Below are 15918 nucleotides of genomic sequence, written 5' to 3'. Positions count from 1 at the left end.
TAATTTCACTATATGATCACGTGAGTTGTAAGCGACTGTTAAAAAGTATATAAGCCTCCTGATTTTGCTCTTGTGGGGGAACCCCTTCCAAGTGCTTGGGAAATCCATGTCACTTTGGAGTCCCCCCTACAGCTGTAGTTTCTTTTGAATAAAAGCTTCTGCTGACCTGACCCAAAAGTATGCTGCGTGTGTTTCCACGACACTGTGATCTGGCAAGCCTAGCCTTTCTGCTTAGGCACCTCCTTGTTCACACTGCAATCAGCCACAATCAGTCAATTACTTAAAGAAGCTAGATGCTTTCAAGTCAGCAAGGCTGGATGGGATATACCCTGTGGTACTGAGGAGTTGGCCGAGGTAATGTCAGAGCCAGTAGCTATCCTTTTTGAGGACTCATGGAAGTTGGGTGAGGTCCTGTATGACTGGAAAAGGGCAAATATAATGCTCATCTTTAAGAGAGGGAAGATGAATTTGACCAGGTGGTCATCACTGCTTTGAGTAAGAATAATTCCTCACCCTCCTGCCTTCATTGTGCTGGACGTGCTTACAGATGAGTGCTAGTGCTGACCACCATACCACCAAGTGTGTGAGCCAGCAATCTGGTTGACTTAACCAAATTCACAGTCCAAGTCCATCACCAGTTTACAAATCCAACTAAACTTCCTGCGGACACCTGGACCTATACCAGTGTGGCTTTTTCAGTTGGTTCATAGGATCATAGAAAAGTAGGGCTAGAAGGGACCTTATGAGGTTATCTAGTCCAACCTCCTGCTCAAGGCAAGGTAATCCCCAACTAAACCAGGTTAGTAGTTAGTGAAGGATAGCCTGCTTCTTCTGTTGTCATACAGTATTTTAAGTAGCTGCCACCAATTTCAGCAGTGGGCACAGACATCCCCTTGATATCTCTGTTACTGAAAAGAAATAAAGCCCTTGCTTGTCCACATTTGAAGATGCTCCATAATACATTGGTATCTTGCATCCTGTCAGCACACTCTATAGTGTTGTTCAAGAACCTACCTTATTATTGACCAAGGCCTGTGAAAGTGAGCAGTACCTTTTCTGCACCATCATTTTAACATGTACCATTAATGGTTCCAGCACTCAAAATTCTCACTTATTCTAGAGATATTCTCACTCCTAACTACATTTAGATACCGCACAGTAATAACTACTTGGTTAACCTCTATCATCAAAAAGAGTTGACTTACCAACACCAAATTGGTTAACTATCCATTCATAGCAGCCCTGGATAACACCCCAAACTCCTGATAGCAACAACCACCTACATTTAGCCTAGAATGGGTTCTCTCATTTACATGTCCTGACATTGAAGGGCTGGGGCAAGTTCCTCATTTGGCATGTGGCCTTTGATGTGCAAGTTCTGCATTTGCTGCTGGTCATCCAAGGACTGTATTGGCATTAAGAAAATAAGTCCTTCACTTGACACTTGCAAGCTCTGCCCCACAACTGCTAGTCAGCGCTGGAAGACTCTAAAGCTATTAAAACCTGCATCAGATGCTCACTGATTTTTAAAGTCTTAAGCAAAGACCAACAAGATTTTTTTTTCCTTATCCAACTATTAAAATGTATATTAGGGTTCAACATACTGAAGTAGGCAGTATCAACTAAAACCAACAAAAATTGCCTCCAACAGCTGTCATTTCTATTCATTAAAACAAAAAGAAATATAACCTAATCAGAATTCTTTCAGTTGTGTGTTAGAAGATAGAAATAAATGTGAAACCACAGTTTAACCAAATTCAATTAACCAATCATGGAGAGCAAAGATTAAAAGATAATCCTTTGCCTAGAGCATCCATATACCTAAGGATAGTCCTGAACAGAGTCCAGTTTTCTCAACTGATGCATAGGAACTGCAGCTGGGGGGTGTGAAAGGAGGTAATAGCTTTGTCTTCATTATGGTAAATTACATGTCTTGCAATTCTTATACACACACACACACACAACACACACTATACAGCATAAACCATCAGAGATATTTATCAACTATTACTAATTCAAAATATAGGGAATCTCCAATAGTAGTATCATGTGATGTCCCTTAGCAAATGCCAATTCTTAACATGGACAGTTAAGGAGAACAAAGGACTATTTTATCACAATTTGCAACCAGTTTATTGTCATTACTTAAGTGTACCACCTCACAATGGCCCTTTTAAATTTTTTTCCCTGCAGGCATTATTAGACCAGCTGCCTGCCCAGGAACATAGAAGTTACTGTCACTTTTAAATTTATATCAGAAAAAAATACAGGCAAAAGAAAACAACTGTAAATAAAAATTCACTGCTTCAGGAATTAAAACTGACTATTCCTTGCATTCTCTAGATCCAAAACTTCAAAAACTGATCATTAAGAATCATACATATTAGTAGCAACTCCCCACAGTGTTATAAACTGTACAGTTCTCATACATTTTCATAGCTGCTCACAAAGGTTATTTTAAAAACTTCCTTTTATGAAAGGAAAAAAGTAAAATGTTGTCTGTGTAAAGTGGTTAAGAGAGTACTGATGGATCTGGAGCACCTTTGCAAAAAGTCAGGAGTATTAGTTACACAACTACACTGCACAAACATTTTTTTTCTGCACCTTTGGCAGACGGGGCCATATTACATTTCTGTCTCAACATGAACGAAAAATATTTTCACTGTCTTTTCCTGCAAGGCTCACAAGACAGTTGTTTTTAATAATATATTGAAATGGATGGCACTTTAGGAAGATTGGGCTTTCCAAAGGCAAAAATTCAATTTAACTGTTACTACGCTGCCATGTACAATCTTCAGAATTAGCTGTTCTCTATGAACAAGAAGCAGAAAGGATCTGACTTATTTTTTTAAACTGTAAACAGTGCAATGGAACCAAGTGAGCCATTTTTACCTCCTATATAAAGTATGCAAAGTGAGCCACATCATGCCCATACCCTGGACACTGTCCAGAACAAAAACAATCTACACATTATTCTGCAACAACTGCTTGCTTTATATCAGAAAAAGATGTCCTCATTCAAGAGCTTTCATTCATAGATAAAGGAATTTGTAATAATTTTCCCTCCTTTGGGATCTGGCCTAGTAATCCAGTTCATGGCATACATCAGCTGTCAGAGACCTTCTCAGGTTGTGGCCTGGAATGACCCAGTTTGGGTGAGAGGCAAATGAGCAGGCAGCTACTAGAACCCATGCCCCCTCCCCCCACCATACTTCTTCCTGTGGAAGCACAGAGAGAACTCCCTCTGCTGAAGGCTCCCTGATACCAAAGTCCTATATCTGCAGACCAGAACTGGCCTGTATGCCATAGTTACCAGCACCAGGTGTTCTCTTTTCCATAGCAAACTTCCTGTTCTGAAACAAATTCTACTTCAGTGTCACAAGATAAACAGACGGGACTTCACTAGTGATACAAATCTGTATCTGAACATGCAGTTATTTCTGTTCCTGGAAATCCTTCTCTTTCTTCTTCCCCACCAAGAGATTCTAAAATCCAGAGATTAAATTCAGTGTTGGCAGAAAGAAGCTGTGGAGCCAAGCTAAATCATTTTGATGGGGCTTCCACACAGAAAATCTATGTCTACAGAAGCCAAGCTCTCAGGAAGGACTTTATAAATTAAACATTGCTTTGTAAAACTATTTGGAGCAAATTTTCTTATCAACTTTCCTGTTTAGAAAAATATCAGATCCAAAGCAAAATCAACTCCTGCTCCTTCTTGTGAGGAGAAAAAGCATGCTTCTTAATTGGAAAGGAAATGTGATGTTATGGATCTGAATCTTTAGACCCTGTTGCTAATGAGGTTTAAGGATACGTAGTGCTTCACTTCTGTTGATATCAAAAAACAATATTAGGGTATATTCTTACTTACTGCAAAGTTAGTCTGTATAACTGGTATATGAATCTGAGCACAAAGTTCAGCCAACTGCAGGTGCACACAGCCACCCTGCAAAGCCATAAGCAAGTTACTGTCTTCTCACTGGTGCACTTACCTGCCCGTCACTAGGACACTTGAGGGCATATTCCATAGTTCTTTCTGCTGAGCAAGCTGAGCCACTCTGGGTTTCCCAGTGAATTACAGAACATGCATGTCTTTCTGAATGAATAGTGATGAGTCACAGAAAAACAGTGGAGGACTATCTGTACTTAAATAATTTGACATCAATAAAAAGGATGTCATGAATGAATGCAGAAGCTGTGTTCTTGTCAATATCCACAGCCAGGTAACCTAGTGCAGATCTGAAGCACTCAACACAATTTGTGTGTGTAGAGAAGTGTATGGCTACAGACAGTTCCCAAATAGGAATCTAAAAGAATTCTGCGGTGAACACAGATATCCAAAATAAAAGTCTATATTGTTTCAAAGACCTTATTCCACAGTGGCCCTATTGGGTGAACTCCAGTATATTCCAACAGGCATTCGAATTGGTTCTCTACTGTACCTTTTTTCCTCCTGTGTGGGAAGAAAGTCCCCATTTATTTCCAAAGCATGTTTACACAAAGACTACCTTTCATCCCTTTAGGAAGACAGACTAAGTTCCTTCAGGATCTGATAGAAGAGGAGCATGTGGAGTTGTGTTTATCATTTAGGAAGACATCCTGGGATAGGCACAGTACGGAATCAGTGCAGCACAAAAGAACAAGGCAATATTCAGGCAAATGTACCTACTTATCTGAGCAAGTAAAGATAAAGAGAAATGCAGGATGTGAGTTCTGGAGACATTCTGGGCATTTATACACATCCCTTTTTGTCCCGCAACGTGCCAAAGATCCACCGCTCCAGAGCAGACTCAATTAATTGAGTCTGCTGTGCACGCGAGTTGATGCGAACTGTGCTGTGCCACATGCAGTTGTATAAGTGTCAAAATGCATGCTAGCATGCAGAAAATGGCGGCAGTGCACTTTTGAACTGAAACACCTTTTATGTGCATTAGTTCAAAAGAGTGCCACCATCATTTTCGCAGCAATGATGCACATTCACTGCTTATACAACTGCATGCATCACAGCACTGGACACTTTGCAAAGTGCCTGGCACTGCGGTGCTTGCATGTGTAAAAATGCCCAAAAGTTCTCCATAAAAACTATTAAAAAAGAAAATCAAAGTCCTCAATTTTGGAGCACTGGTTATAGAACCAATCTTTTTCTTCTGAAAAGAAAACACAGTATTTTATATTTAAGTAGCACTACTCATCTCAAGATCTTAAGGGAGATTAATGTGATTGTGTCTTAGATGCTGCAACTGGAGGAATTTACCACTAAACCTCTGATTTAGATCTTTTGAGATTGTTGCACTTGGCTACAGAAGTGCAGACAGGATTATCCATTGCTTGGTCCTTTATATAAGGGAAATTCACTACATGCATTTCCCTTCTATGTGCAAGTACTTCTCAGTTAATTCCCCTGCAATGCTCATCTTGCTCTGAAGTATAATAGCTGCCTCAAGAGTTCTTTCAACTGTCCCTTCTATCATCCATGCTAGCCAGGAAAAAGAGAGTGCCCCTTAGTCAAAAAGCATGGAAAAATATATATTAAAATGGGCAAAATGGGCTTACTAATGCTGAAGCTATATCGACCTTCAGTTATTCATGCATATGTTTTTAAGCTAATGAATGAACTAGTCTTTATTATGTCTTAGGTCCCAAATTGACTAGACAAACAGTTGACAGCATTTTCGACTGTAGACTGGAACAAACTGAGGCAAGCCACTGTTCCAACCTGACCACCACTACTGCCCTTTCCTGCCGCCAATTCTCCCCACCCCCTGGTATGGCATAGGCAGGCTCCTCATTGCGCAGCCCTGGTACAGACAAAGCCTCCCACAGTTGCAATGCTGCCAAAGCCCCCCATTGCCAAGACACCACCAAAACCTCTAGCTCCTTGGACCAGATTCAATGACTCCACAGGATGGATCTGGCTCGCCAGCCAGCTGAACCCTGGACTAGACTGATTATTAGCAGATAGAATTTTCATGGGGAAAATATGCAAGACTGGCAGCTTCAGATTACTAGTTATTTGGCACAAGAGCGAGAAAAGTCAGTGACTGGTTGGTCTTTTCCAAAAGGCAACAGGGAATGATGCAAAATAATTTTTAAGTCACACTAATATATTCACAGCAGCAGATTGCCAACAGTTCTTTCCTTTATAAAGATATAAATATACAGATGAAATTGAGAAATGAGATGGTCACAAAATAGTCAACCCAACCTGATTATTTTTAAACAAACCATGTATAACAGGTGTCCATGCTACTTTTTCTAGAGAAGCCCTGACTAGCGTACAATAAATTAAAGCATGCAAAAGCAGTAACTTTTCAAATGTTTCAGATTATAATTTTAGTTTATTTCTAAACACTTTAAATCAGCAAGTAATCCATGGTTACACTCTACCTAGCAAATGCAAGTTAAGAACAGCTTATTTTTCTATCCCTACGTAAGACAACAGCAGCAACAATTTTATTCTGTTGCCCAGAAACATGTCTACCTCCCTTTTCCCAACCACATATTCCATTTACGTGCGTTTCTTTTTCTTTCTTTTTTTAGAGAATATCATTAAAACAAGATTTTGCCTAATACAAAACTAGGCCTCCTCTTAAACTTCAATTTAGGACCTTAAATTGCTGCTTCTTCACAATATAGTAAATAAAAAGCATGGGCCAAAAGGGGCGGAATAGTTGAAGGCATTTAACCATTCCTCCCCCTTTGGCCCATGTTTTTTATTTACTATATTTACTTGTACAAAACCTGTTAGTTGAACTTAAAAACAATCCTCTCTACCAGCCAAAAAAACCCTTTTATTATTTTTAATCAAAGTGAAAGCACAAACGAGGCTTAACACAACCACTTAACACCAAGTCATTTACTTCTCATTTAGAAGCATGTAGTAATATAATATAATATAAAGTGACCCTCCCCACACACTGACTTCCTACTTGCATCCATCCTACTAATGTAGAAAATGTACGCTGGCACACCTTACACTTCCAGCAGTTGTCTTCTGGTTCCCAGTGTGCACAGTTGAAGACTACTTCAAAGTCTACTTTTATCTGTTCTCCTATATAAGAATGACTAAAAGTCATGCAATTTATAAATGTAATCCATTTAATTTTTCATGTGCTATACTCATGACTTCCGTTTTCAACACCAAAATTTAACTGTTACTTGATCTTGCCACACTGCATCCTGCATTTCTACTCCAGGGGCCCCTATAAAACAATGTTTCATTTATAAGGTTTCAGTTCCTTATTGCCTTTTTAGAAATACACCTGAATTCCCGTGACCTTAAAAAGGCAAAGGCACCTTTAGCTAACACTGTACTTTGGGACAATATAATTCACCTTTAAGGGGAAAAAAAAAGTTTGCTTACCTGTTTCCCCTCAGACAATACACATCAAGCTAATCACTCGGACACTCAATTTTATTCTCAAAACAACTTTTATTATACTCATAATGCACCAGCAATAAGCAGCAAGTTCTTTAATTTGGTGGCTCTCCACATGGGTGTGGGACTCACCCCTCCAGCCTTCAGTAGCTTTCTTCGGAATTCCTCTGTTGGGTTGTTGAATGTGAGCTTTTCACAGCGGAGGTGATTTACAGGTGGATGGCCTTCAAGGTGCAGGAATAAGTCATAGTCAAAGCGGACTTTCTTAGGTTCTTCCTAAAGGTTAAAAAAACAGCCAGATAAATTCTACCACCACAAGCAATGACCTTGAATACAAAGGCTACGTAAAGAGTTAATTTAAAAAAGGTGTCAGCTAAAATGAGAGTAAAAATTTTTTTACTGTTGGTTAACATAAAAATTAGTGAAACTGAGGTCATTTCAGTTCATTGAAAATGTAAGTTCCTACGTAGAAACCTGAGGGGTGACTCTTCTTCACAAGTGGTAAAAAAAGGAATGGAACTGTTAAAGCATACCATATAAGAATGTCTGTCTGTGGCCTCTGCTCATTTTTTTAATCATTATTAATGACATTTCAACATACTAGATCCAGTCTATCCAACTATATTGCAACATTCAACCAGAAAAAAAAGGTATCTTGAACCCAACTTGAATGCAATTCATTTTCCCTGTATTGAGGAGTGAAACTAAATAGGTAGTAATTTTATATAAAACTTTGCAATGTTCCCTGTACCAATATGAAGAACAAAAAAAGGAGACAGATACACCCTGGAAAGGATCATCACTGCTCTATCACTTGGAGAGCTCTCCACCAAAAAAAGTCACTGATCAGACTCCAGTTTGTAACACCAGAAAAAGTAACTGAGTAAATGTTAGGTGATAGGTTTACAGTGTTCCAGCTTATTTCTCCCTTAGAAATCCCAAATGCTGTAACTGCTATAGCAGAATAAGCTTTGTGATAAGGCAGGCTTAGGCATGCCTTACTCTGTACAACCCCTTTCCTTCCCTATGCAATGTAGAACACAAGCTATCAAACAATGGAACTCTTCTAAGACAAGGTACAAATAAAAACAAATAAGAAGTTTGATTTATAAATTGTCTTTAAGCTCTCCAAGGTAAAAATAGGTAAAATTTCAGTGTATATCAAACACATCTTTTTGAACAAAACCTCCTCAGAGAAGGGAGCTGTAGGTGTGCCGTATTCAGTGACAAACGTATCATTTGCACTTGTAAAAAGATCACAAAATGTTTACTTTTGACCCAGGATTCCAAGGATATGGCCAGCAGGAAGCTTGGAAATCTTAATTATAGTCAAAGCCAAAGCAAAGATTTCAAATAAAGTCAGGTCAAGTCCTCAAAGCTGTCCTATCTCTGAACTTGAAGGAGCGGCCCATGAATAGGGGCTGGGATAAGAATCCTGCAGTAGCTTGTTTTTGAAGTCAGAGGAGAGCAGTTCCTTTTAGATGCACCAGTTGCTTGATAGACCACTTTGAAATATATCATGGATGAAGATATTAGGGTTATTTTTAGAGAAGCTAATACCCATTTTCTTGGGTAAAATGAAGTGAACTTCTACTTGGACAGAGAGCTGTAATGGTCCCATGGGCCATCAGTTAATACTGATGGGTATGCTATAAAGATGAAGTTTTAAGAATTTACAAACTGGAGTCTTCAAAGAGTTCTGCTGAAAGTTAGATGACCAGTCACTTCAAAGTAGAGAAGCACTACTACAAGAAGCATCTCTAAAAGCCATGGCTATTGTTTAATAGCAGCCCTGACAGTGAGCGCATATTGCAGTTCATCAGGCTCCCCTATGGAGTATGTAAAAATTTTAAAAATTGAATTTTCAATGTAGGGAATCCTTGGATTTAAAAACCTGTTTTTCAGGTATTAACAAGCACATCTCAATTGTTACTATCTGCACCCTGTTGCTGCAGAACACATGATGAGTTTTTCTGCATTCCTGAGATTCCTTAAAGCTTGGAATATTTTCCAGAGGGAAGAACCTATTGGATTTTCTACCAATGTCTTTTAGGCTCAGGAACAAGAATACTGTAATTCTTCGAGTCCAAGATGTAAAGCTGATGGCTTCCTGCACCCCCTTCCTTGTTCTAGATATTAGGATACTTTCCAAATCAGAAATGGAAAATTTGTCTACCTTGAATAAGTGATGACCATCTGTCTCCTCTTCCTCCTCCAATCTATCCCCTCTTTTTTCTGCATTGGAGTCACTGTGAAGCAGCTTGGGGGAGGAAGAGTAGCTGAAGCAGGAGAAAGCTGCATTTTTACTGAAGAATGATGGCTCTATTTTTGTCCCTGTTTTTCTTTAGCATGCTATCAACCCCAGAAGGGCTCCACTGATGCATCAATGTGAAGAACTGGCCAACTCACAGTCTGACTGCTGCTTGTTGCATTCCATGGCACCAAGATAGGGCTGAGGGATGTTTGCAGCTTCCTAATTCCAAATGCTGTTTGAGAGTGACGTGAGCTGTAATCATTGGAGCCTTCTTGATTTCAGTACATGCGACAACTCCTGCTGGAGATCTCTTGAGGCCTCCGCATTCAGCTAAGGCAGCCAAAAGTCTGGGTGGAAAACAAAAAAAGAAATGTCGGGCAGGAAGCCTCTGTAGAGGTGCTTCAATGAATCTCTCTTCTGACTGTCTCCCCAGTTTTGGGATGAACTCTGAACAGGAGGGAGGTTAAAGACCCAGAAAATGGGTTTCTTTTTCTATAATGCAGTCAGATTTCTTGGAATGAAACATGCTGCTTTCCTAAAGAAGACAAAGCTGAAAAAAAAGTACCCAAAAAAGCCAGTTACCCATTGAAGCAGTTTTCATTTCTTTCTTTGCCAGCAGATGAAATAAAATGAGCCCTACACTCCACAGATTGATACAGGGAACATTTCAGAATTAGGAGTCAAAACCTACAACCAAGGTGGTACCTGAGCAGTTCCTAAACTAGGATGAGCAGAATAAACATACCTTGCACCTTGACAGAACTGTCCATGGAAGGAATAGTAACATCAAAGTGCTCACTTAAAGGCATACAAAAACTCATGTAAGTGCACTTATCTATGCCACGTTTTAAAATGAGCAGGTTTTCAGCAAATAATTTGACTCTGCAGATCTATTTCCATTCTCCAACAATCTTATTTAAAAGTTCTGATAAAGTACCTATTCATTTCAAATAATGGCTTTAAATTATATTTTAGTACTAGCAGATAATTAAACAAAAACAGTAGTGAAAAGTAACAGCAGGAGCTGGTAGGTACAAAACTTGAAATACTATCAGCCTTAAAACACTGTATATTAAAATCCAAGAAACTGTGCAAACTTGGAATATTTCTGATTCTTTTTTATCTGAAAAGTTTAGACATACAGTCCATCTCACGTATACTAAAATCTCAATATTTACTGTCACAGGGTCCTGGAATAAGCACAGGAGTTATTTATGTTTAAAATGTGAAATTTCACAGTACCACTACTTAGAAGAATTGCATAAGGTCTATTTTTAAATGGAAGCTGAGAAGCTGGTAATGTTGAGTTAAAAAGAATCAATATTCACACATACTCTAACAGAACGTCCTTTCAAACTGAGATGTAGTACAAAAAGGTTCCCTTTGAAAGGCCAACAAGTGAACCAATTATAGGAAATTGGCAATATTAAATAGAACAATGGGCTCATCACAAAAATCAACAGTATCAAAATCAACTTCCTTTATTTAAGTCCAACCACCACTTTAAGAACTTCCCAAAATATGGGTTGAAAACCCTACCAGTTTCTGACAACGGGGTTTGTAATATTTCTGGATAAACTGGATATTTTACCATTAAATTCTAATGTCATATGGCAATCTTCACAAGTTACTATGCAAGTTAAAAAAAATATAGTGCAGTCATTGAGCCCAACTATATTTTAAGATTGTATTTGCCAGGATTATGAGTTGTGAATTGAAATGTGAGTATTAAAAATTGCCTACTATATTAATTTTTGTAGACAGCTGAAAAAAGGTCAGAGTACATACCTTATTTTTGAAGTAAACTTCAATTGGCAAAATGAAACCAGCATACCCAGATTCTTCAACTTTATAAGGTGGATCTTTGCACACTGAAAAAAGAAAAAGTATCTGCTTAACAACAAAAGTAATTTGCATCTAAAAGAAGACAGCAAGAACAGCCAGCAAATAACTTGTGGGATAATACTGTTAACTAATTTGATGCTGTTACTGTTCATATTTAGGAGCACATCCTGGTCCTATTGAGGTCAATGAGAGTTTTGACATTCACTTCCATACAACCAAGGCTTGCCTCCAATGCATACCTTAAGCTCATTTATTATGCATATAGATCCAGTGTGGGTAACAATGTTCCCTATTCCTCCCCTCTAGACTCCAGAGAGGAAGAAGAGTAGGTACAGAAGCCAATTGATTAAAATACGGTGGGCACACGAGACACCATAATCTAGGGCCTGATATACGAGTGGAAAATTTGCAGAACTCCATCCAGGAAAGGTAAAAAATACAAAGCATTAATGGGATGCACTTATAGAGGAGACAGACTTGCACCGTAAACACAGCATATTTCCCAAACTAAATCATCATCTACTACATACTCAGATTGAGTGCTGCTCTGAAGATGCAACTCTCTTATGAAACCATGGGGCCTCTACGCAACTGACCAATGTGTTTGTCAGGAGTAGCAAACCATGGATAATCTCCTGAGATGCTTGGTAGCACCATAATGCACCCCACAAGATTTGCAAATACCAACACCAGAAGCAGTGGCCTGCACAAAATATTGGGATCAGACCATATAGAAAGGGTGGACTGGAGACATGACAAGTCAACAATGATGACTACACACTGATAAACCAAGCATCCTAGCATATTGCAATTTGCTGCTGTCAGCAAGGTGAATTGTATTTTCAGTATTAGAGCCATATACTACTGTCCAGTAAGATACAGACTCCTACAAATAGGACAGAGATTAATATTAAAACAAAAATCCCTAAATAACATTTTCCCTTAAGTTGTCAATATGGCTCCCAATTCAAGTCAGAATACAATGCCAACATTTAAAAAAAACAAAACAAAAACAGTTAAAACGCAGGACAGAGGCTTCTTTTTTTCTATCTTTTTTATTTTGTTCACTGATTGCAGAATTCAGGACACATTAGAAAAAAAAGAGATCATGTAAAGGCAGTTCAGGCTCAGGAAACCCAGCATCTCCAGCAGAAAGTCAGATGCTTTAAAATGTTACATCGGTGTTTGTGCCAACTAATTTCCTGGGTGATTTCTATCATCTTAATTATACCATGTAAGACTGCCAGATTCTCTGTGGATGACTGGCACAGCTGATGCAGCTCCTCTGTGAAGATTCGACTTCTCTGAAATGATTAGGGTCTAGTTATATCAATGATCATTGTTACCAAATGCTTAGGTTCAGTCTGTCAGTCAATTCCTAAGGTATATTAATAGCTACTATACTGTAAGAGCTCTTTAGGAGTGCCAGAAAGGTTGCATTGCAAAAAAGGTACTTTGTGTAAAATGAATGATTTTATATGCCTTCAAGTACTATGTTATTACTGCAGGTTCTCTGTATAGTAGTAACAACCAATAAGTGTGAAATGAAGTTTACAGACCAGCAGGAGACAAGCTGCCTACCACAAATATGTTGTCTAGACATGTGGTGCTCAACCTTTTTCATATCAGGACCCATTTGTAAACATTGATGGCCAGTCTTGACCCACTGCCCCCCACTCCCAGTCCCCCGTGTGAGGTAGGGGGGTGGGTATGTTGGGCATGGGTGCCCCAAGCAGCCCCTTGCATACTGGAACTCTGCCAGCCTACAAAGGAAAAGCCATAGTTTCCTACTTTTTTCTCCCTTAAAGGAAAATCCATTTTTAAAGTTTGTTTGCAACCCTTTCATATAACTTTGTGACCCACTTTTGAGTCACGACCCATGGGTTGAGAAACACTGGTCTGGACAGCCAGAGCAATACAGGTTTCTCTTACTTTATGCGGGTTCTGTATGTGCAAATTAGCTCTTATGAGATGACATTTTTTATACCAAAAATTTGTTATATGCAAGATAAATTCACTCTTATGTGATCAGTGTGGTGGAAGCCTGCAGTCAGCAGCTTTGTGCAGTGCATTGTGGAAGTGACATGCACCAAAAGATAGTCTTCGTGTGGACCTGTGCTCCTAACTCATTGTCTGCAACACGTTTCTGTAGTTGCCATCCCCATTATGATAGTGTCCTGTGCTTGTGTGTACTTGTGCTGTTTGTTTGTACCAAAATTGTCTGGTAAAAGTGGTAGAAATGGGTCTGGGCAGTCGAGACCTCGAGGTCTCAGAACGTATCCCTATTTGTTAGACTGTAAAGTGGGTTCCCTTTACGTGAATTCAAGTTATGCGCCGTTTTCCAGGAACGCATGTACAGCATAAAGTGAGGGAAACCCATAACTGGCATTTAAGGGCTCCTACAGATGAGGGCAGAACCTATTCAAAAAATCCAGCATGTCAGAGCAGACTCAATTAATCAACTCTGCTAGAGCACAGAAACTGACACACTCCAGCAGCCTTCTGCATCACATGTATCAGCATCCCACATGTCTCTGCACTAAAAAAATGGTGGTGGGACACTCTGAAATAAAACACATTCTATGAGCTTTAGTTCAAAGCGCCCTGCACCAGGGCGGGGATGTGCAGGATGCTGATACACGTATAGCACGGGCACTTTTAATTAGCGCAGCTCACTAATTAAAGTGCCCGGTGCCACGTCCCAAAACATATGTAAAAATGCTCTAAGATGCTAATGGGTGTTCCTGGTACAGAACCTGTCAGAAAGATCTGGCTTCCAGGATAAGTGTAGTTGCTACTACACAGTTAGATGAGTGGCAAATTGGCTAGATGGTCGCACCCAGAGAGTGGTGGTGGATGGGTCATTTTCGACCTGGAGAGATGTGGGCAGTGGAGTCCCCCAGGGCTTGGTCCTGGGGCCTGTACTGTTCAACATCTTTATGAGCAATCTGGATGTGGGTGTGGAATGCACGCTGCCCAAATTCACTGATGACACCAAGATGTGGGGCGAGGTGGGTGCGCTGGAGGGGAGGGACAGAATCCAGCTTGAGCTAGACAGGTTACAGAGGTGGGCGGATGAGAATAGGATGAAATTCAACGCAGCCAAATGCAGGGTACTGCATCTAGGGAGAAGGAACCAGCAACACACCTATAGGCTGAGGAACAACCTTCTTGTCAACACAGTGGCAGAAAGGGATCTTGGATTCACTGTTGACTCCAGGATGAACATGAGCCGCCAATGCGAGGAAGTGGTCAGTAAGGCTAATCGCACCTTGTCGTGCATCTACAGATGCATTACAAGCAGGTCCAGGGAGGTGATCCTTCACCTCTACGCAGCATTGGTCAGCCACAGTTGGAGTACTGTGTCCAGTTCTGCACACCACACTTCAAGAGGGATGTGACTAGCATTGAGAGGGTACAGAGGAGGGCCACTCATATGGTCAAGGGGCAGCAGGTCAGGCCCTATGAAGAGAAGCTAAAGGGCCCGAATCTATTCAGCCTCCACAAAAGGAGGAGAGGGGATCTGGTGGCTGTTTACAAACTCACCAGGGGGGACCAGTGGAAATTGGGTGAGGCTCTGTTCCCTCAGGAACCACCAGGGGTTACTAGGAATAACAACCACAAATTGTTAGAGAAAAGGTTCAGGCTGGACATCAGGAGATACTACTTTACAGTTAGGGCTGGAATGGACTCCCAAGGGAGGTGGTGCTCTCTCCTACCTTGGGGGTCTTTAAGAGGAGGCTGGATAGATATTTGGCTGGGGTGTTATGACCCCGGCACTCATTCCTGCCCAGGACAGGGGGTCAGACCTGATACTTTGTTTAGGTCCCTTCCGACCCTAAACACTATGAAACTACTACAACCTAAAGGGAAGTGAAGCAGGTGCTTTCTCATGTATTACTAGGCAAACTCTGCTGCTTGCTGTACAACAGGATAGAGCCACAGTCCCTTTTCCTGTGGGGTGACTGGCATAGCTAGCCCCATGCTGTTCTTTGCCAACAGCCTGTGAAGGGCATGCAAGGATAAGGAAGGTTCTATGCAATGCTGCTTCCCTTCCTCTCTAGCTGTGCAGCCTCACAATCTGGTTTAGGGGTGATGGATAGGAGAAGGGATGGCATGGAAATCATCAGGAATAAACTATAGTATTTTACATTTGTTGCATTTATTCTGTTATTTCCTCCTTCCCCCCAATCTTTATTTGAAAGAGAGATTGGCAGGAAAAAAGAGAAATATAGTTTTAAAATGTCCCTTAGCAGAGCTGCTCCATAAGAAAGATTTTGAAGGACAGCATTTAGGCATGATAGAGTATGGGGGTGGAAGGAGGGTCACAGGGGGCTTTTAAGCTTCGCTCTCAGCCTCTTACTTGAAAATGCGCAGAGGCGGTATTCCACATAACACATATGTGCGGGCCGGCTCCCGGGCCCGTCCTCGCCGGGCGCAAGCC

General features: G+C 40.4%; 1 protein-coding gene across 4 annotated transcripts in view; it reads right to left on the bottom strand.

Annotated features, from left to right (window-relative positions):
• The window catches only part of MLLT3 (MLLT3, super elongation complex subunit), a 275900-nt gene that overhangs the window by 123033 nt on the left and 136949 nt on the right, over positions 1-15918 (bottom strand). For all 4 annotated transcript variants that reach the window (XM_006034586.3, XM_006034587.3, XM_006034588.3 and 1 more), the window contains 2 exons: positions 11418-11500; positions 7508-7651 (listed from right to left, as the gene is read on the bottom strand). In XM_006034586.3, coding sequence (XP_006034648.1) covers positions 7508-7651; positions 11418-11500 — 227 coding nt within the window. The remainder of the gene's footprint in view (positions 1-7507; positions 7652-11417; positions 11501-15918) is intronic.

This window comes from Alligator sinensis, unplaced genomic scaffold, assembly GCF_000455745.1.
Source record: "Alligator sinensis unplaced genomic scaffold, ASM45574v1 scaffold120_1, whole genome shotgun sequence".
Taxonomy (NCBI): domain Eukaryota; kingdom Metazoa; phylum Chordata; order Crocodylia; family Alligatoridae; genus Alligator; species Alligator sinensis.
Note: the sequence above shows the minus strand (reverse complement) of the source record. Positions and strands in the feature narration are given on the sequence as shown.